This window comes from Malaclemys terrapin, chromosome 1 (assembly GCF_027887155.1).
Source record: "Malaclemys terrapin pileata isolate rMalTer1 chromosome 1, rMalTer1.hap1, whole genome shotgun sequence".
NCBI classification, from domain to species: domain Eukaryota; kingdom Metazoa; phylum Chordata; order Testudines; family Emydidae; genus Malaclemys; species Malaclemys terrapin.
Window position 1 is genome coordinate 45,736,644 of NC_071505.1, and position 23,244 is coordinate 45,759,887.

Below are 23,244 nucleotides of genomic sequence, written 5' to 3' on the forward strand. Positions count from 1 at the left end.
CTCCAGAGCAAAAGAGATTACATATACATCTCCTATTTGATTATTATCTGAGTACATTATGCTGTTTGGATGATTGGAAGGCTACGTACCTAAGCTTCAGAAAGAAGAGAGAAGGAAGGAAAATGAAGGATACATGGAAAAGCCACACTTTAATGCCAAGATAATACATAAAGTTAAAAGCTATAGGATATATATTCAAATAGAAGTCAGAGAAGGAAATAATAAATCGGGAAGTAAAAACACAATGAATCAGGAGAGCTAGGTTCTGTTGCTGATTCTGCAAATGGGATAACAAGCCTAAACCACATTTTTAAAGGAATATAAAGACAAACTCATATACACTAAAGCATACATGTACTCAGTAACACTGTAATATATTTGAAAGGCTTTAGATTTAAAATATTTAAAGGCTTTGTTTATATTATTGTTGATATAAAAAAGAAACTTGAATGTGGCTTACTGATTTGGTTGCTGAATAGTATCTTACAGTTCCAGTGAGTTCATCCACTAAAAGATAACGTGGATTCCGAGCCTTTTCAGCCAATTAGATTGTAGTTTATAAAGCTATTTTAAGTAAGTCAAGGTTGATTATTAGAAAACATCAAAATGCATGTTTGGTCTCAGTTTTTTGAAATTTAACTCCTCCCTTCCTTCCCCCCTCTCACCTCTATGTTTATATGTTCTCAATTACTCAGGTACCTGATAATCAGAGAGAAAAGGATCTGTTACACAAAAATCAGATACTGCAAGATGAAATTGCTATACTAAGACTAGAGCTTGATCAAATAAGAATTCGGCACCAGGAGGAAGAAACCAAATATTTAGAAGAAAATGAGGTCTTGCGAGAAAAAAATGAAGATCTTAGGAAGGAGCTAAAACTCAATGAGGAGGCTTTGACACAAACAGTTTTTCAATATAATGGACAGCTGAATGTATTAAAGACAGAATCTGCAATGTTAACTTCCAAAATAGAGCATGCAAAAGAAAATAAAGATAGACTGGAGACAGAGATGGAATCATTCCGTTCCCGTTTGAACTCTGCTGTTCAAGAACTTGAATGCTGTCGAAAATCAAAAAGTGATGTTGAGCGAACACTACAAAGAGAGCATGATGAATGGCTTCGTTTGCAAGACAAGCTCAATCATGACCTGTCCAATCTGCGAGACACCAATACTATCTTGTCTCAACAGCTTAGTAAAGTTGAAACTAAAGCGAACAGTCTAGAAAATGAACTTCATCATGTAACACACACACTTAGAGAAAAAACTTTGCTTTTAGAAAGTACTCAAAGAGATCTAAGTCATGCACAATGTCAGGCAAAGGAATTTGATCATGCTCGACAAATTGAGAAGGATCAAATGAGCAAATATATTGTAAAACAGGAATCTATGCAAGAACGATTGGCACAGCTTCAAAGTGAAAACGTCTTACTCCGGCAGCAATTGGAAGATATGCAAAACAAGGGGATCATCAAAGAAAAAGTAGTGAGTGATAGATTTAGTGATATATTCAGTAAACTTAGAGCTGATACTGAAAAGCAAGTTCATATGATGGAAGAGAGAAATAAGGAATTAATCACAAAATGTAATAATTTAAGGGAGCAAGTCTTTAAATACGATACAGAGAAAGTAGAAAGAGAGGTAAGTGTAAAAATTTCAAACAGTGATTTGAGTTTTACCATTTATTCACTGAAGGTCCTATAACAAAGTGTAAAATTTACCCCTGTAAAATTTTGAAATACACCAGCTGGAAAAAATAATTGTGTAATTTACTTACAGGGGAATGCACTTATCTGTTTCGTACTTGGAATAGTAATAGCTTGTGGCAAATAAATCCATCTCTGTTTTCCCTCACCTATGTATTCTGCTCAGAAGATTTGAGCAATGACTTTCGAATTCAGACTATTCAAGGATAAACTACTTTGTCTACAAGTGTGATCTCCTTTCAGTTTTTACCTAGTGAAATTTGTGCATCATGGAATGGAAAGTAAACTTTCCAAACAGTTCAAGAAATTCCAGATAGCATTAGACTGGAGTGGTATGGAACAAAGGAAAGCCACAGAGGCAAAAGATTAGAAGAGAGGAAGTGGGAAATAAGTGAGTCAATAGGACTGTGATAAATGAAGGGGCGGGGTGGGAGATAGCTTCATTTTATGGACACCCAGCCAGCCAGTAGCTATAAAATCGCTCTTAGTAGCTGTTCTCTAAGTGCTCTACCTGTAAAGGGTTAAAAAGTCTCACTGCTATGCATAGATAAAAGGAAGTGAGTGGGCACCTGGCCAAAAGAACCAAGGCTAGAACTTTTGTAAAATTGAAACAAGACTGCCTTTTTGTCTGTCTGTTGTTGTTCTCGGGGAGAGGACTTATGCTGTGAGAAGCTTGGGCCAAGTATAAAAATCATCAGTATCATACTTAGAAACTACTCATCTAAAACCCCAGATATGTAAATAGATTAGGAAATGTCTAGGAAGACGCAATTAGGGTTATCCCTTTTATTTCTTTGACTTGTGGACTTCTCTGGGCTAACCCCAGATGCTTTTGTTTTGCTTGTAACCTTTAAGCTGGACCTCAGGAAACCTATTCTTGATGCTTAATCCTTGTAGTTGTTGTGTTTTATTTTTTAAATCTAGCAAAAGCCTAAATTCCTAGATGTATTTTCTTTTCTTTTTTATTAATAAAATGTACCTTTTTCGAGAACAGAATTGGATTTTTGTGTCCCAGGAGGTTTGTGCATGTTTTTTAATTAGCTGCTGGCAACAGCTGATTTACTTTGTTTTTTTTTCTCAGCTCTTTCCCGGGGTGGTGGGGCGGGTGTGTGTGTAAGGACTTGAAGGTACCCCACAGTAAGGAATTCCCAAGTGCGCCTTACTGGGCTGTCAAAGGGGTTCTGCACTTGGGTGGTGACAGCATCTACCCATCCGAGGTCAGAGAAAAGCTGTAACCTTGGGAGTTTAATAGAAGCGTGGAGTGGCAATTATTAATTTTTAGAGTCCTTGCGGGCCCCCACCTCTGCATTCGAAGTGCCGGAGTGAGGAATCAGCCTTGACAAAGAAGAATATTGGAGAAAACTAAGAAAAGCAACAGATTAAGAAAGGGACGCTGATCACAAGGGAGAGTAAACTAGATTTGGGCATGCGTAGAAATCAATTGAAGAATCATTGGGGAGGGTGGACAATTGGTAAGAGACAGCTAAGTGGAGAAGAGCTGGCAATTTGAAATCTAGTCACCACCTTCAAAAATGAGTTAGTTTCAGATACTACAATTGCTCCAAACTTCCCCTACTGGGTTTTATGCTTTTCAATGAGATTTAAGCATGTTTTTGCTCCTTTGTTGCTGTATGAGAGACTGCACACAAAAAATGGAAAGTGACTGAAAAGGAAAACAGCTAGAACCAAACTATAGATAAAGTGCTTGCAAAAACACAAGAGTGAAAATCACTTCTGTGCAGAGGCCAGCACAAGTCCATGTACCTCTGAGATCTCATTTAAGCCCTTAGAACTGAAATTTACATGATGCATAGGCCATGTGCTAGCCATCCGCAGTGAGGTGAACTACACCCAAAGTAAACCAACAAGCCTGGAGGGAACTATTTTTTCCCTGTAATCTCTTTCTGTTGTAGTCTTTTTATGTGCTGCTTGTAAGAAGATTAGATGCAAAATTTTCAGACAGAGTTATGATTTTTAAGTTGGCAATGTTCTTTCAGACATTTTCTCTTGTCCCTTGTCTTTTTTGAAAATAAACCCTGAATGTCAGCAATTCTTAGGTAGATCTCTGCCTTAAGTTTAGTGTTGCTGGGAAATTATTGATACTCTGAAATTGCATTTACCTTTCTGTATTATGATTCCAGAAACTCTGAGAAGGTCAGATACGTTAAGGGGTTGAAGGCCTACCTAATGACTAATTTGTCAAGGTTACTTTAAAGAAGAAAAAAAGAATTTGTAGCAGGGCTGTCAGCCACTTTTTCCTGGAGTCTTTTTTTGTAGGTCGCAAATGCTAATAAGTTAAAATAATAGATTCTATCAGGAGATGCTAAAAATAAGCAGAGTTACCGAGATTTTAAGTACAATATGTCAGTAGAGAGAGGGCTATGTTGTTCTAAAATAAGCTGGTGGAAAATCAGAGAGGATTTTGATATGCCACATACTATTTTATGGGAACCTCAAGAGGATTTTAAAATGTGGGGCTTTTTTCTTTAGTGGAATGGGAAACCTAGAGAAAAGGATAGTAGAGGGGTTGTGAATATGAAGCAGTGACTTATTTTTTTGATAACCAGAGTGATCACTAATTGCTCTGAACACTTTTGAACAATCTCAGTGTCCTGGTAAGGAAGATAATAAAGGTTGGTATCTGGTTTAAAAAAATAAATAAAGTGCTAAATGTCCCAACTGTACACTCAATCAGACTGTGGCTTTTATGCCTAAATGGATAGATCTGTATTCTGGTATATCTTAAAAAAATAAAACAAAACCAGACTTAACAATGAAACTCTCTGTAAAAGTCCTTTCCTACGTCACTGGAATGACCAAGACCCTTTCTTTTTAAATGACCATGAGCAGAAGATAGCACACATCCTAAACAGGCTAAAACATTTAACCTCTCTAAAAATGGCAATCCGCATTCATTGGCACCAGCTAGCTTTGATTGACAGTGCTCAGACGGGAGGGAGCCTGCAGTTATATAGGCGCATCACTGGCAGACATGATTGTTTACCATTTAATGCTTTCCTGAATGGATTCGTTGAGATATGTAACCTGACAAATCAAAAAATATATTTTAAATCCTGATCTGGACTCTTCATACTAATTTTTGTAGTTTTTATTAATACAAACTTGAAAATATTTCATTAGGGTACAGTAAGACAACTGCAGCAAGAACTTGCTGATGCTCTTAAAAAGCAATCAATGTCAGAAGCTTCTCTTGAAGTTACAACACGTTATCGCAACGACCTGGAAGACGACAAACTACATTTGCAAAAGGAAATAGACAAGATTAAAACCAAGGTATACAGCATCTATTAACTTCATACAGTAGTAAATCTGTAGTCGGTTCATTGATTTTACAAATAGTGAAAAACATGACATGTTCTGCTTATTTTGAGAATAATATCAAATAGAGTTGTATTCATGAATTAATTTAATTTACTTTGTTATAAATGCAAGATATAAAATGTCACAATTCATGAAACTAAATGGAATCTTTCTACATAGGAGTCTTATTTTAAAGATTTTGATAGCATGACATTTCAAATACAAGTATATCTAGTGTCTTACTTTGTCACATAAAATTAGAAGCTGATTTCTGTTACTACTGTTTTACTGATGGTTTGTCACAACAGTCACCTTGTGGTTAAACTTTTACACTTACCTTTGACTTTAAGTCCCTTGTCTTCCAATAGTAGCTTTACTTTAACTATTATGGTCACGCTAAAGTCTTGAAGCAGGGTGAGGGAATGCAAAATTGGCCTTTTAAAATGTTCATTTTTTTCTTTAAATGTAAAGTAATTGAATAGTTTAATTGGGTTCTAGTTTATAACATGAGTTTTGCTTCTCTACGCATTCAAGAAAAGTGTTCAGCATGATGTCAGCCCTCATTAGCTATAGGTAAAAATAATTGTTTCTCATTACTATATTTTTCTTCTAAACATTGCAGAAAGTCTAATCTCCTATTTTAGGCAGAACTGGGACAACATATTTTATTGGCAGCAGCGAGAAGATCTGTGCACGTGTACTAGAAAGACTAGATTAGGGCATTTAATGAGAGACTATTAGGACAGATACGATGCAAAACACAAGTTACATAATTTTAACTAATCAATTAAACATGCATTAATTTCTCATTCATTCATTGAATTTTGGAGCAGCATCAGTTCTCCAACTAATCAGTTCTGAATACCTGCAAATAACTGATTCTGTCCTCCCTGCTCCTACAATTTATCAGTCCTCTCTTCTTGCTCCATTTATCCTCTAACAATTCAATTTTCAGCCCCCTCCTACTAAGCATTTCATCCTCTCTGCTGTCTCAAGCATTTTATTCTCTCTCCACTCTGTTTATTTTTAGGAAAACACTTAGCTCTTACAGAAAGCAAACTAAAAATATGTATAGGATAGCGTTTACAAGGTTTAAGTGAATTGCCTTGACGTAGGATGCTGCACTTGTTGAAGTAATGCATCAAATCACAGTAACTGAAAGGTACAAAATTTTATCACTCACTGATAAAACTTCTTGTGTATTATTTTGTGGAAATAATTTTGGTACTACCATGGAAACTTAATACAAGTCTTTTGCCAAATTGCCAGTCAAGCTTTATACAAATCAAATACTGTACGATTATCAAAACAGTTCAATCAAAAAATTCTAAAGTTAGAAATTTAAATTGCTTTAACTACTGAAATGTCAATTCAATTTAAAATCATCTTCCCACATAATTCTAAGCTAAACCTATTCTTGAATGCCTAGAGAAGCAAAACTCGTTATAAACTAGAACCCAATTAAACCTATTCCTCTTCCACACACACATCTACTAACATCAAGTATGCACTTGATGATTCAAAGCCACTTCTCATTTTACTTGTTATTCACCAGTACATATAACTACAGGTAACTTGTAACTTTAATAATGGTTTACCTCTTACATTAGAAACAATAAACTCTTCAATTCACACTTTTCTCTATTGAGGAGTTGTCCATTTTGTGACATCACAAACCATGTGTTCTGAAAAATGTATAAGCTCCAGTTCCTGTATTCATTATTTCTTTTTCAGCTATCATTTCACAGCACCTACATACAGTTTATGTTTAGAGTAGTGCAATGAATAGTTTTCATCGTCTCAGCACTTTAAACACTTAATGACTTAAAATTATTTCTAGGCATCTAAGATGCAACTTGTTTTTGAGACACTGACATTTAAGTAATTTACATTCTTTCATAACTGTGGTACATACCTGATAACAATTTGTCTTAGAGTAACTAAATCCTCACTTGGACAAAGAAGATGCATGTTTATGTCTCTTACTTAACATATTATCTAGTTCAGCAGTTCTCAAACTGTGGTTTGGGACCCCAAAGTGGGTTGCAACCCCATTTTAATGGGGTCGCTGGGGCTGACTTATACTTGCTGGGGCCAAAGCCCGAGGGCTTCAACCCTGGGTGGCAGGACTCAGGTTACAGGCCCCCTGTCTGGGGCTGAAGCCCTTGGGCTTCAGCTTTGGCCCCCTGCCTGGGGAGGTGGGGTTTTGGCTCTCTCTCCCCCTCCCCCTTGGAGGAGGTGGGGCTTGGGTGGGCTTAAGCTTCGGTCCCCCTTCTTGGGGTACTATAGTAATTTTTGTTGTCAGAAGGGGGTCACGGTGTAATGAAGTCTGAGAACCCCTGATCTAGTTTGTAGATAAATTCTTTAGCTCAGTTCAGTCTCTGACTTCTCCAGAAAAGTAGAAATATTGGATTATTACATCTATTTGTGCAACAGATTATTTTTGTAGTATTTTCTGCAACCGAGTTTTTAGCTATCAATCTGTATACTTCATTTTTTTAAAAAGTTAACTCACGTAACTCCTGTTTTCTCTCATCATTGCTGCCATCTTCTCATCTTCATACCCTCCGTTTGTTTATTACACCAACATGCTTCATCTTGTTTCAACTAAGATCTTGTAAGCTCTTTGGGACAGTGGCCATCTCTTTCTGTGATTGTATAGTAATTAGCACAATGAGCCCTGATCCCCTCTGGGAAGTACTGGAATACAAATAATAAAATATCAGATGAGTTATAAAGTTGTGCAGCAACTTTAAGGTAAGGATGAAAATTTTAAACGAGATACAGTGGGCAAGGAGGAGCAAGTGAAGACATTCAAAGAGTGACGTGGTCTTATAAGATGAGGAGAAATCATTTTTGCAGCTGTGTTTTGACTAATTGGAGAGGAGCAATATGGGACTGGTGAGGCCAGTATGAAGGATGTTGCAGTAATAATTGAGGAAGAAGATGAGGCATGGACAAGGCTTTCAGACATCTGCACAGAAAGGAAAGGAAATGGACCAGGGATTTATTTAAAACAAATGTTTATGTACAGGAAGTTGAATTTTCATCTGAAATTCAATAATGGTTTAAATACTTGCACTTCAAACATCAGTTACCTTTAATTTGCTTTGTTTACAGCTGCAAGAATCAGAAGATCAGTATATTCAGTCTGAACGACGTGTTCATGATTTGAAGAATGCATTGGACAGTAAAGAACGAGAAGTGAATGCTTCTTCCCAGAAATTGCAAGACCTTCTAATAGCATCATCTGGAACAAATAATGCTATAAAACAACTGGAAGAACATATACAAAGGTAAGAAAATTACCAACATGTTGAAATCAGGTTTTATTGTTTAAAATATGGCCAGAAAAAAAAAGGACTTTTGCTAATACACAATTACAAATTACAGAATTAAATACTAAATACAATTTTAAAATGAGTTTTAGATTATGAAATTCATATGTAAATGATTATTTCAAAACTATTTCAAGTTTTGTGCTATTGTGGATGTAGAGACTTGTCTAGGAAAATCATATTGTTATATATTAAAACGTTTATTTGCTTTTAAGACTTGAAATTGAAAATGCCAGATTGGAAGCTACAACCAAACAGCAAACAAGCAGAATTGAGGTACTTCAGAAAGACCTGCGGGATTCTGCTTCCGTAAGTCAGCCACAGGCTTAACTTTCTTGTGAGTTTATTGCATCTATGCATTAAAGCTGGGATTTTCAAAGGAGCCTAAGGGGAATAGATTCTCAAATCTGATGGAGTTACGCTCTTATGAAAATCCCAGGCTAATATAGCCAAATACTGGGTTTCTGAGAATGTTGAGACGGCATTATATGTATTATTATTATTCATGTGACATTATATATTAAATTAGTTTCAATATGATGTATTTTATTATTAATACTAATGTGAATGTTTAAGATTTTAAATCAGACAAGTTTTCAAACATTCATTAGACATGTATATTGTTAAACACATATTTGTAACAAGCTAAGCAATAGAAATTCCCTTGGGATTTTGATTGATAAAATACTTCCGCACTAGTCTGCTGATGCTAAATGAGATCATCAGAACATCTGAATAGAATTATATCCCTTGTTTTATATGTTGGCTTCTCAGTTTTTACAACTGATTTCATGGCTAGAATTTTTTTAATATAATATAAATGAAAGAACTGTAAAGGTTTAAATATGCAACGAATGGGGAAGAACACATGTATAGAAGGAAAAAAATATTTTTAGGTTGTCAACTGATAAGTTTTTTCAATAAGCAGAGGTTGGTTTTGCTATGTAAAGTTGATTTTCCCTTTGCTTCCTAATATTGTGTTTAGTGATGTGCAATAAACAACAAAGTTGGATCCCTGTGGTACCTTCTGTGAGATTTTGACTTTTTGTTTAAGATACATTTTTCTTCTGTGGTAGCTAGCTTTTCTTTTAAATAAAGTCCACATCAGAGAAATCACCACAACAGTTGTCACTAATTGACACCCTTGTAGGCAGTGTCATAGAGAAGTCAAATATGAATGGGCATAGAGATTGAACTGTCCACTCCACCCAAACTGGCAAAGCAATATGGGGAGCATCTTTAGTTTTCATCTTTACGAATTAGCCATGAAGGCCATTGTTTTCAGGTCTAATATAGATGCATCTTATCGTACACCTCTTCCTCAAAGATAGGCCTTTTGTCACATGGTCCAGTAGCTCCCTGAGTTGGACTGTGTGGAAATTGAGGAGAAATGCTAGCAGAAGCAAGCTGTTCCGAGAGGAATTATTCTCGGTATCCACAGTCTATTCCAATCACTGGAGTAAGTGGGAAGTAGTTTGGGGGTAGGGAGAGAAAAATACTATTAGGCTTTTTCTAGACATGCTGTGGAAGAGATTTTATACGTAATGAAGTACCACCATATACCCTCAAGTACTGAGACACCTGCAGTGTAATAACAGGCCTGGATTTAGAGATTAATTGAATGGATCTGAACAGAGGCCTCTCTCTCTCTCTCTCATTCATATATATATATATATGGCAAATAACATAGGAGAGACTTGTATGTTAACTCTGCAGATCCACACTTCTTCTGAGTTCTCTTCTAGATGATGAACCACAGTAAAAAGCTGAGGTTATATTGGCTGTGAACTTTATATAATTTTTGCCTAGAATATTTGGTTCTGAGAATAGGGTATACATGCTTTCACAACAGTTACTGCACTTTACATAGTTCATAGACTTGTGACATGTAGAATTGTTGAGTCAAAATACTCTGTGAATGCAAATGATTGGTACCATATATACTCAATAGTAAGCCAGTTGTTTATAAGCCGACCCCTCCCCCCCCAAGATGAATAAGTAAAAATGGAAAATTTTTATGACCCATTCGTAAGCCGACCCTATAATTCAGGGGTCAGCGAACTTTGGCTCCCGGGCCAGTAGGATAAGCCGCTGGTGGGCCGAGATGGTTTGTTTACCTCGAGCGTCCGCAGGCACAGCGGTAAACCTAAGTAAACAAAGTGTCCCGGCGTGCCAACTGCTTACCCTGATGGGCCGGGACAGCAACTGGTGGGAAAATGTTTTGGAGGGGGAGAAGCTGGGGGTCGGGAGTAACCCCTGTGACCACTCCCGACATGACCCCACCCCTAGCCTGGGACCCCACACTCTCCCCATCCCATCCCTTCCCACCTTATCTGGGGAGGGCCAGGGGAGGATGTCTCTGGCCTGGCTGTCTGTCCCATTACGTCTGGAATGTTAGGGGAAATAGTCAGATGACATAGACATCAAAACGGGTATGGCAGGTATGTAATAATACAAAAAGGAAAATATTCTTTGAATATGTCTGACTGTCCTTAGAAATTTTCACAATACTTGTTTGTTTCTTTGCATCACTTCTGTTCTGTAATTATATATGAACTTGAGTGTGGAAAGTTACAAATGTGATATCTTTTTTTTTTTTAATGCTTATATAGGTTCATAATCGCCTTGAAGACTTGATAACAGGCTTACAGACAGCAAAAATCAATTTAGAAGAACAGCTAAATCAGCAGGTAAATTAAGACACAATTCACATGGCCATTACTTTTTATCTCCTCTGCAAACTGTTATAAATGACCATGGTTGTGGGGCAGGAATGAAATAACTGGTTTTGGTTTGGGAGCTTTGTATGAAGGGGGGAAATTACACAATACCCAGGGGAGTTGCATTCAAGACCCTATTATAGAGCAAGGTGTCTTAGTATATAGGACTTGTTTATATGTTTCCTAAGTGCCATATTATGAGTTTAACAGTTCCTTTTTCTGAGGTGAGGTGGGTGAGGTTATGTGAGTGTGGTCGGACTGGATTATCATAATGATCCCTTCTGACCCTAAAGTCTATGAGGCCCCTGTAAACATGTAATGTTTTCATCAACATGAACAGTTTCATGCATAATGTGTTTTGTGGCCTATAGGGAAGAAATGCTTATGTAGTTAAGACACAGGAGTGGAATGTGGGAAACTTTCTGTTCTTGTCTCAGCTGTTTATTGCCATGTCATCTTGAACATGTTAGATCAGAGGTGGGCAAACTACGGCCCGCAGGCCATATCCAGCCCGCAAGACCCTCCTGCCCAGCCCCTGAACTCCTGGCCCGGGAGACTAGCCCCCTCTCCCGCAGCCTCTGTTCACTGCACCATCGGTGCAATGCTATGAGTGGCGGGGCTGCGAGCTCTTGCCGGGCAGCGCAGCTGCAGAGCCGCGGCCTGACCCGGTGCTCTGTGCTGCACGGTGGTGTGGCTGGCTCCAGCTGGGCGGCGCGGTTGCCTGTCCTAATGCTCTGGGCGGCGCAGCTGTAGCACCGCCAGCCACCGGTGCTCCAGGCAGCGCGGTGAGGGGTCAGGGAACGGGGGTGTTGGATAGAGGGCAGGGGAGTTTGGGGTGGTGCTCAGGGGGCAGGGGTGTGGATGGGGGTCGGGGCGGTCAGAGGGCAGGTAATGGAGGCAGGAATCCCGTAGAGACAGTCAGGAAGGGGGGGAGGGTTGGATGGGGTGGCTGGGGGGCAGTCAGGGGCAGGGGTTCCGGGAGTGGTCAGGGGACAGGGAGGGGTCGATGGGGCAAGGGTTCCAGGGGCAGGGCCGTCAGAGAAGGGGGGGTTGGATGGGGCAGGAGTCCCGGGGGGGCCTTCAGGGGGTGAGAAGTGGGGGGGGGGTTGGATAGGGGGCAGGGGCCAGGCCACGCCTGGCTGTTTGGGGAGGCACAGCCTCCCCTAACCAGCCCTCCATACAATTTCGGAAACCCGATGTGGCCCTCAGGCCAAAAAGTTTGCCCACCCCTGTGTTAGAATGTGCTTCATTTTTTCATATGTAAAATGGGGATAGATAGTACAATCCCGCTCATCAGCAGAGTCCTGTTAAAGGTCAAGAGAAACAAGACTCAAGTCATCATGGTTGCCCCAGTGTGACCGCGCCAACAGTGATTCGGCACACTGATGGACCTGGCAGTGGCTGCTCCCTGTCCCTGTCCCGACCGACTGGATCTGCTCTCACAGGATCACAGGCATCTCCTACACCTCAGCCTCGCCCCCCTTCACCTCACGGTGTGGATGCAGCGTGGTTGAACTTGGAGGGGCGGGCTTGCTCTAACGAGGTCCAGCAAATCCTTTTGGAAAGCAGGAAGCCTTCCACTAGAGCAACCTACCTGGCTAAATGGACAAGGTTCTCCCACTGGGCAAATGAGCATACCATCTCTCCAACGCGCTCCTCTTGAAGTCTATCTTAGATTATCTGCTCCATTTTAAGTACCAGGGGCTGGCCCGCTCTTCCATCAGAGTACACCTTGCAGCTATCTCCGCTTTTCACCCGCCAATCCAAGGTCAGACAGTGTTTTCACACGACATGTCAGTCCGATTCCTGAGAGGCCTCGAGAGACTCTTCCCGCTGGCCCGGGCACCTGTCCCATAGTGGGACCTTAACTTGGTTCTTTCTAGGCTCACGGGCCAGTCCTTGGAGCCTATGGGCTCCATCTCCATCTCCCACCTGTCATTGAAGGTCGCATTCCTTGTGGCGATAACATCCATGAGACAAGTGTTGGAGCTTAAAGCCCTGACATCGGAACTGCTGTATACGGTGTTCTACAGGAACAAAGTTCAACTGTGACCCCATGCGGCCTTTCTGCCGAAGGTGGTGTCTTCCTTCCATGTTAACCAGGACTTCTTCCTCCCGGTGTTTTGTCCGAAGCCGCACACCACTGGGGAGGAAAGGAGGCTGCATGCCCTGGACGTCAGACGTGCCTTGGCGTTTTACCTGGAGCATACCAAGCCCTTACGCAGGTTGACCCTCTCTTCATCTCTTGAGCCAGCTCTTCATCGTGACAGCAGACCGCATGAAGGACCTTCCGGTGTCATCGCAGAGGATTTCTAATTGGATCACCTCCTGCATCTGGACCGGTTATGAGCTGGCACAGATCCCTCCGTTGCCAATTGTGAGGGCCCACTCGATCAGAATTCAGGCATCCTCGGCGGCTTTCCTGGTGCATGTTCCCATTCAGGACATTTGCAGAGCTGCAACGTGGTCTTCAGTTCACACATTCATGGTGCACTACACCATCACTCAGCAAGCCACAGACAATGTTGGGTTCGGCAGAGCTGTGTTGCAATCTACACATCCCCGTGAACTCCTACCTGCCTCTATTGGCACTGTTTGAGAGTCACCTAATATGGAATGGACACGAGCAAGCACTTGAAGAAGACAGTTACCTTTTCCGTAACTGGTATTCTTTGAGGTGTGTTGCTCATATCCATTCCATAACCCACTCTCCTTCCCCACTATTGGAGTTTCCGGCTAGGAGGAACTGAGGGTGGGGGAGTCAGTGGCGCCCCTTATACCATGGCATGTGCGCGCCGCTCTAGGGAGCACCAGAATCGGTCCCCTACGGATACCACTGAGGGAAAAACTTCCGGCACCGGTGCATGTGGCACGCACACCTACCTAATATGGAATGGACATGAGCAACACATCTCAAAGAACACCAGTTACGGAAAAGGTAACTGTCTTTTTTTCTATCTCTAAGTGGATCAGGAATTGTTGGGGAAGCCTACAATATAAGGAGTTTCTCCTTGCCAAAAAGCAGAGGCATTATTACCATTCAGTCAGTCTACGGCAACTTCGTAAGTAAGTGTAAGGGACCCATGCAAGAAATTTGCAAGTTTACATCATGATCAAGCATCCACAGTTTTACCAGGCTGTATAAGTTTGACTTCTTTTGATGCAGCCTTTAGCAGAAGCCTTGTAGGTTGGTGTAGGGCTGACAGGAAATCTGTACATAATATTAAAATTTGTGTGAGTAGTTGGAGTGAGTGTTTATATATTTTTGCTTCTAATCATCAATGCCTGCCTTCTATTAGCCATAGAGAAACTTCACCTGCTGATTTTTCTCTAGATATATAATACAGCATGCCATTTCTATCCACCAGTTCTCCCGGTGTTGCTTTTAGTTTTCTTTCTTGAGTTAACTTTATACTTCATATGATCTTCAGCTATGGAAGACCTCATTCTGGAGAGTTGAGTTGGAGTGGGCCCCTATGGGTTTGTTCCCCTAATTTCTTTGTTGCTGCCTCCTGGTCATAAGTAACAAGACAGCCCTCTTGTTATAGATTGTTGGATGGGCTTCTTAAGAGAGAAATTAGCAGATAAAAAGACAGGTACAGTAACTCCTCACTTAATGTCGTCCCGGTTAACGTTGTTTCATTGTTATGTTGCTGATCAATTAGGGAACATGCTTGTTTAAAGTTGCGCAATGCTCCCTTATAACATTCTTTGGCAGCCGCCTGCTTTGTCCACTGCTTGCAGAAAGAGCAGCCCATTGGAGCTAGCTGGTGGGGGCTTGGAACCAGGGTGGACCAGCAGACCCCCTATCAGCTCCCCTAAGTTCCCTGTGCAGCAGCTGCCCAGCAGGCTATCAGTTGCCGGGCAGTTCAGGTGTCCCTCATCACTGCCATGTGCTGCTCCTATCCTCTGCCTTGGAGCTGCTCCGCGGTGCCTCCTGCAGTGTACTTAGAGTGGCATCAGTGTACTTAAAGTGGCAATACACATATCTCTCTCTCATACACACACACACGGTCCGTCTCTCTCTCTCTCTCTCTCTCTCACACACTCTCTCTCTCTCTCACACACACACACACACACACACACACACACACGGTGTGTTCCTCTGTCTCTCTCTGCCATGCTGTGTCTCCTCCCTCCATTCCTGCTGCCTTGTAGAGCGTGAGGTTACATTAACAACTATGTGTTAACACTTGAGGGCTCAGCTGAGTGCTAGTTCATCGCTTAGCAGTAAGGCATTCCCTGGGAGATATCCCACCCTCTTCCCCTCTCTGACTTCACCACCTCAACTAAGCTTCACAATCATCATTGCTGTGTACATTATTAAATTGTTTGTTTAAAACTTATACTCTCTGTGTGTGTGTGTGTACAGATATATATACTTTTGTCTGGCAATAAAAGTTTCCCTGGAACCTAACCCACTCCCCCCCCCCTCCCCCCCCCCCCCCCACACACACATGTACCTTCATTTTTATGGGGAAATTGGATTCACTTAACATCGTTTCGCTTAAAGTATAATTTTTCAGGGACGTAACTACAACGTTAAGCAAGGAGTTACTGTACTGATAATTAGGGCCTTCATATGTGACTAAAATTTTTATAACTTCCAGCCTGACAATAATCTTGACATTTGTTTGTTACATTTTTGTTCTGTGCAAATGCTTACTCTGTAGGTCCAAAAACAAACCATGCTGTCAATGACTGCAAAAGATACACATAATCTGTGGGAGGAGGAGCTGAAGTCCAGATCCAAACTTGGAGTTCGTCTATCTCAACTTGACAGGGAAAAGGCTGAGATGTTGGAACAAGTAAGTCAAAAAAATACCTAAATAATTTATCAGTTTTAAGCTATATATGTATTTTAAATAGTTATATTTTCATTTTATGTCACCCTTCTTAGTATCCTGTGAAATTCATGCTTACAGTGGCATACAAATTCTGTGACATCAATTGACAATTTTATAACAGAAGGCGGAGAACCTCTTAAAAATCTGGAAGATTTTGTGTCTCTTGAGGGGTGATGTGGCATATTATATGATATGATGATATGATAGCCAGTAACTGTCAGATTCTCTAAAGCTACAACATATAATAGATCCACATTCTTGAGTGTATTCTCTTTGTGTTAGATTGCCAAGAAAGTCACATAGCTCTGTAGTTCTACAACCATTGACTTCACTAATGTGTTTTGTGCACCACTTCTGGAGAGGAACCACAGCAATCCCTTATATATTATCAGCTTTCAGTTTCACTGTATGCAGTAAGACTGGAGGAGTTCCCAGGAAATCTTGATGGCTGTCTCAGCTATACATTTTAGTTTAAAATAAATAAAAACAAGTTTCCCCTTATTAGTACTTTCTGTGCAGGTAAATTTATTAAAAATTACCATCAAAAATTTTCATTTTCCAAAAGTCACTAAACCTTGGAACAACATCAACCTTGATCCTGGCCACAACTCAGAAGGTACCTTTATCAACTGAGGTTTCTGTATTTTCTGACATATCCTGTTCCATACGCCTTTGTCTTGCCAGTTTCCTGTGAAACAATAAAAATTGTTAAAGAGGTTTTATTGTTCAATAAGGTTTAATTGTTTACTGTCTCAATAAGCATTAAAACATTTCTTCAACGTGACACTGTTCCAATCCTTAGCTATCCATCTAAATTGGGATAATTTCATTTTTGTTCCTACCTAAGATTATCCTTCAGAGAGGCATCCTGGATTTGGCTCTGGCCAAAATCTTTCGTTCAGGAAAGAGATTCAAGGACATTCACCAATCTGTTCCAATCTTAGAACAGCCTCTGTCTCAGTGGGATTCTTCTTGAGACTAATGAGACTTATGTCCTCTTCCACATATTTAGTACCTATAGCTCATCTGTAAATGAGACCACTGAAATGTTGGTTTATAGCCAAATTCCCTCCAAATGTGTTTTATATGGGAACACTGAGTATTTTTATGGAAGCCCTCAGGAGTCTCTTTTCAGAGTTGCCAGGCAATGTGTTGCAATAGCCAGGTATTAAGATTAGCTTCTGCCTGGGCAGAGGCTTCCATCCTCCCTCCTGCTTCTGCCATGGGGCTTTGGGTGCTCAAGCTCAGGGCTTCAGCCCTCCATGGCTCCAGCTGGCCCAGGCTCAGGGCTTCTGCCCAGTGTCTGCAGCTGGGGCTCAAGGCTTCAGCCCCCACGGCTGCAGCCGGGACTTACGCCACCCAGGCTTGAGGCTTCTGCCTCCCCCCAATGCTGCCGGGGCTATGGGCACCCAAATTCGGAGCTTCCGCTCCCCACCCCGCTCCTGCCTGGGCTCGGGGCACCAGGCTCAGGGCTTCCACCCAGCGGTTCTTCCAAGGCTTAGGCGCCCATTTTTATGTAGGCCCTCAAATTGGCCAGGACCCCTACACATAGGTCCACTGTAGGCAGGGGGGCACTGAAAATGCTGTGCCTAGGGGCACCTAAGGTGTAAATCTGGCCGTGTGTGTGTGTGTGCGCACGCGCGCCTGCTGCACAGGAGCCAGACTGTTTTCTACAGCAGTACCTGTTGAGATGGTGCATGTGCCCTACGCCTCCTCATGGCCTCTCCTGAGGCTATGTTGGGAGAGCGGGGATGCCACCACACCCGTAAACAGAGGCTATGTTGGGAGAGCGGGGATGCCACCACACCCGTTCTTTGTAGTTTACCTCATGTTATTTTCTCTGCATAGTCAGTGAGCAAATCTCTGCCTTTTTTGTAAATAGTTACTTAGCAGTTAGTACCCAGTAGTTAGGCTTCCTTTATGATTTTATTTTTGTTTTTAAAGTATTTAGGACTTGGCTTTCAGTGCTAGGCATCGATGGCATGCAGCACTCACTGAGCTTTAAGCACTGTCTGTTGTGGGGGGGGGTGTCTCAAATAGTGCCCTCTACATGTGCAATCTTTTGAGTTTTTGTGAGGGATACGTTAAAGAAAGGTGCAGTATCAGCCATTCTTTCAAAAGAAGAACACAGTTTTCCAGAGATCTGTGCCTTAAGCAACACTTCGTGGAACAAGCAGTGAGACTCTTCTCTGCCCCAGGGCCCTCATTATAGCCTCACTAAGGCTATAGTGGTTTTGGACAGACCCCTGGACTTGGACTCTTCTCCTGGGAGAAAGAGGGGTTGGTCTTCCTCTCTAGGTCTTCCCCAAATAAAGACTCATAAGACAGACTGGAACCATTCAAAGAAGGACTTGGCTGTAATCACCGCTACCTTGCAGGAGTCCATAGTGAGTCCTGCCAGGGATACGAGATAACCCAGAAACTCCACCGTGTTCTTGTCACATTCACATTTTTCTGACTTGTCATAGAGTTGGTTCTGACTAAGCCAGTCTAGAATGATACAGATACAGAGCTCTTGATTTTCAGAGAAAATGAGAATGTCAGCTAAATAGGTGACCATGAACTGATGGAATATCCCTAAAGACTTCATTCATAAAATGCTGGAAGGTAGCGGTGGCATTACAGAGGCCAAACAGCATAGCCAAATATTCAAAATGGCTATCTTTCACTCACCCCCTTACCATATTCTGAGCAAGTTATATGCTTCATGAAGGTCTAATTTTGTAAGGATCTGAGCTAAGTAGAGTATCTCCAAGCACATTAATAAAGGGAAGAGGGTATCAATTGCGCACCATGATTTGATTTAGTGCCCAGTAATCAACGCAGAGTTGGAGAGAGCCATCCTTCTTGGCTATCAAGAATATAGAGGTGCCAGCTGGAGAGGTGGAGGGATGAATAAAATCCCATCTGGGTTTTCCTCTAGATATTCCTGGAGGGCTTGTAGCTTTGGTTCAAAGAGAGCGTAAATAAGTGAATGTGAGTCATGGATCAACCCAAACTGCATGATTTCCTACTGACTGCTGCTGATGATGACCTCCAGGGATGCCATTTGATATGTGATGGGCCCTAAAGAGAGAGGTGACCCATCAATGATCTCGACGCACTTGAGAAGGGGAAGTCCTTGTGGAGGGTAGGGGTCCGATGATCCTTGACAACTTCCTAGTCAATTAAGTTACCGTACGTACCCAAGTCAACCAGGGCCTCCAAGCAGAGGACAGGCATCACCAGGTGCCAAGGAGAAGATGAAGTGGAGTGGTCCGCTGGTTGGGGATTGTCTGGATTCCAGTAGTGCAGTGGCAGAGCAGCTTACGGGCTGGCAGAGTGAAGTACTGACCCAGATCTGGCCCTGCTACTGGGGCTGGGTTCTGGGATTTCCTGACTCAGAGGGATGGTGGTTCTTGGTCAGCAGCCCACCACAAAATGCAAACATTTGCCACAGTACAGGCACAGTCCTAGAGCCCAGGATCACTTATTTTCATTGATGGAGAGGCAGGGTTGAATTTGTTCAATCTACATTGGCTCGGGGTATTGTAGACTACCTGGAGTTGCATAGGACGGACGGGTCTGATTCAGTAAGGGTCGGGGGATGCGCTGCTTTTCCTGGCCTTGTTCTGTTAGTCAGCCATCAATAGTGATGCACAGATCAGTCAGAGCCACTCAGTGCCCCTGATTCATCTCTAATAGAATCACTGAGTTCTTACCAGAATCAGTGTCATTATGCAGCCTGGTTCCAGCAGGTATTGGCTGCCAGGCATCAAAACTCAGCGGTGTATCTGGCAATGGGCCGGGCCCCTGCTGGAGGGCATGGAGCACAGACTCTGCAGTGTGCTCTCTGTTAAGGTTGTCAAAAATATCTTCCATTGTCTCAAAATGTTTGAAAAAACGGCTAAACAGCTCCCATAGTAGGTAAGCCCACCCCAGAGCCTCTCCAGTAAGCCAACTAATCACGATTCCTAGTCCGAGAGCAATCCATGGGGTATTATTGTGGTTGCAATACAAACAAGGTGACATTGATTCAAGAATCCCTGGAATTTGGTCCAGTCCCCATTGAACTTGTCCGGTAGAGGAACGTTGGACTCACAGATAATAGGTGTGAGAGTCGAAGGGACTTTAGCCACTGCCTGGGTTTGCACCTGGGTCTGGAGGCTGGCATTCCAGTTCTGTAGTGCAGTCACCTGGACCTGGATTTCGTGAGCCTGCACCTGGGCCTACAGGACTGCATTCTATTCTCGAAGTGCAGCAAACTGGGCTTGTTTTTCCTGTAAGGCCCCTACTAAGTCCATGAGGTTGAGTGGGGCTCCCATTGTGATTGTTTCAAACGCAACCTCCATGTCATTAAGCCCATGCCCTCCCTACGTCTGGTTTTTTGTGGGCTGTTCAAACTGCAAGCTGTCAGGGTGTGTGCGGCCAACCTAGTGAGTGGAACAGGACTTTGCCTGGTGGTTGTTGTGGCAGTTTGGATAATGGCAAGTGAAGATCCATGGATCAGTCACTAGTCCAAAGGTGAAGCTGGAGTCAGAGTCAAGGGGACAAGCCAAAGGTTAGAACCCAAGTCAGAAGTCAAAGCCTAAGCTGAAGGGTAAGCCAGAGTCGTAGTCAGGAACGTAGCCAAGAGTCGGAGCAAGGAGTCAGAAACCAGAATGGACCAGGAGACTGAGGCTGGAGTGGGAGCAGGACTTGGAGCAGACAGTGAAAGTCATAGTAGGGCAAGTGCAACTGTGAGCATGGTATGCATTGAGCAACTGCTGTGCTGCAGCTGCTGCAAGGCTCAAGTGGCTGACCAGCGGCTCCAGTAAGTGCAACCGTTTGGAGGGGGCTCACTGGGCCAGACTGGGAGCCAGCTATGTCTCCTCTATCTGTGAAAGATTCTGGACATTAGTTGGAAAGACTTCATCACCAGCAGAGATCTGAGAAATCGCCAACAAGCAACTTGTTTCCATCAGTATCAGAAGGAAGTGCTGGACAGATCTGGGGCATATACTCCAGATGCCAACACAGACATCCACATGAAGCTGTCAAGTAGAAACAATCTGGTGTGAGGAAACAAAGGCACCCAAGAGAAACCTTAAGAAGAGCTCTTAGCAGAGAGGGTAGAATAGTTGATCTCTATTCACAGAGCAAATGGAACCAGCAGCAAATGACAGGGTGGAAACAAGTCTTTTCCATTCCTCTCTATGTACCAACACTGGTGTGGGAAGGATGTAAAGATTGCTAGATTTTTAAAAGGGATAGTTTAGTTTTTTTCATCCTAGTAAAGAAAACATACCACTTTATGAATGCCAGTGAAAATGAGGTAGGATCAGAAGAGGCTGAAATAGGGAAAGAACAAGTTAAAAATTACTTTGACAAATAAGATTTCTTCAAGTCACCAGGGCCTGATGAAATGCATCCTAGAATACTCAAGGAGCTGACTGAGAAGATATCTGAGCCATTAGCGATTATCCTTGAAAAGTCATGGAAGACAGGAGAGATTCCAGAAGATTGGAAAAGGACAAATATAGTGCTCATCTATAAAAAGGGAAATAAGGACAACCCAGGAAATTACAGACCAGTCATCTTAACTTCTGTACCTGGAAAGATAATGGAGCAAATAATTAAGCAATCAATTTGCAAACATCTAGAAGATAAGGTGATAAGTAACAGTCAGCATGGATTTGTCAAAAACAAATTATGTCAAACCAACCTGATATCTTTCTTTGACACGGTAACAAGCCTTATAGATAGAGGGGAAGTGGTAGACATGGTATATGTTGACTTTAGTAAAGCTTTTGATACTGTCTCACATGACCTTCTCATAAACTAGGGAAATGCAACCTAGATGGAGCTACTACAAGATGGGTGCAAAACTGGTTGGAAAACCGTTCTCCGAGAGTAGTTATCAGTGGTTCACAGTCAGGCTGGAAGTGCATAATGAGTGGGGTCCCACAGGGATCAATTCTGGGTCCGGTTCTGTTCAATATCTTCATCAACGATTTAGATAATGGCATACAGAGTACACTTAGAAAGTTTGCGGACGATACCAAGCTGGGAGGTGTTGCAAGTGCTTTGGAGGATAGGATTAAAATTCAAAATGATCTGGACAAACTGGAGAAATGGTCTGAAATAAATCGGATGAAATTCAATAAGGACAAATGCAAAGTACTCCATTTTGGAAGGAACAATCAGTTGCCCACATACAAAAAGGGAAATGACTAATTAGGAAGGAGTACTGTGGAAAAGGATCTGGGGGTCATAGTCGACCACAAGCTAAATATGAGTCAACAGGGTAATGCTGTTGCAAAATAAAGCAAACATCCTTTTGGGATGTATTAGCAGGAATGTTGTAAGCAAGACAGGAGAAGTAATTCTTCTGCTCTACTCCACTCTGATTAGGCCTCAACTGGAATACTGTGTCCAGTTCTGGGTGCCACATTTCAGGAAGGATGTGAACAAATTGGAGAGTGTCCAGAAAAAAGCAACAAAAATGATTAAAGGTCTAGAAAATATGACCTATGAGGGAAGATTGAAACACTGTGGTTTATTTAATTTGGAAAAGAGAAGACTGAGAGGGGATATGATAAGTTTTCAAGTATGTAAAAGGTTGTTATAAGGAGGAGGAAGAAAAATTGTTTAAGAAATGGTCTTAAATTGCAGCAAGGGAGGTTTAGGTTGGACATTAGGAAAAACTTCCTAACTGTCAGGGTGGTTAAGCACTGGAATAAATTGCCTAGGGAGGTTGTGGAATCTCCATCATTGGAGATTTTTAAGAGCAGGTTAGACAAATACCTGTCAGGAGTGGTCTAGTTAATTAGTCCTGCCACAAGTGCAGGGGACTGGACTACGTGATCTCTCGAGGTCCCTTCCAGTTCTATGATTTTATGTTTAATGGCTCTGATGTGTCAGGTTGTCCCCTTGGCTTGGCTCTTTGTTTTGTATTCTGACCGAGTGAGAGGCCAAGCTGTTTCAGCATGGACACGTTCTAGATGGGTTACTTCCTGTATCATAATGATGTACAGAATAGCAAATACACCTCCTCCACAGAGACTATTGGCCCAATAAGCAAGAGCTCAAGCTACCTCAGTAGCTTTTCTGAGAAACACGTCTATATTGGATATCTGTAGGGCTGCTACTTGGTCCTCCATGGAAGCATACCTTCACTCATAATTATGCCATCACAACTGCTTCAAGATCTGCTGCAACTTTAGGAAAGCAATATTGCAATCATTATTTAAGTAGACTCCAAGTCTCACCTCCTAACAGTACTGCTTGTGAGTCATCTGAGTGAAATATGTGTGTGCAACCTCTCAAAATAGAAAAAACAGTTACATACCTGT

The 23,244-nt window shown here is 42.0% G+C and overlaps 1 protein-coding gene across 9 annotated transcripts in view; it reads left to right on the forward strand.

The window, feature by feature from the left end:
• Positions 1-23,244, forward strand: part of ANKRD26 (ankyrin repeat domain containing 26) — a 171,412-nt gene that overhangs the window by 96,953 nt on the left and 51,215 nt on the right. For all 9 annotated transcript variants that reach the window (XM_054023494.1, XM_054023501.1, XM_054023508.1 and 6 more), the window contains 6 exons: positions 696-1,640; positions 4,847-4,999; positions 8,147-8,322; positions 8,580-8,673; positions 10,977-11,054; positions 15,758-15,892. In XM_054023494.1, coding sequence (XP_053879469.1) covers positions 696-1,640; positions 4,847-4,999; positions 8,147-8,322; positions 8,580-8,673; positions 10,977-11,054; positions 15,758-15,892 — 1,581 coding nt within the window. The remainder of the gene's footprint in view (positions 1-695; positions 1,641-4,846; positions 5,000-8,146; positions 8,323-8,579; positions 8,674-10,976; positions 11,055-15,757; positions 15,893-23,244) is intronic.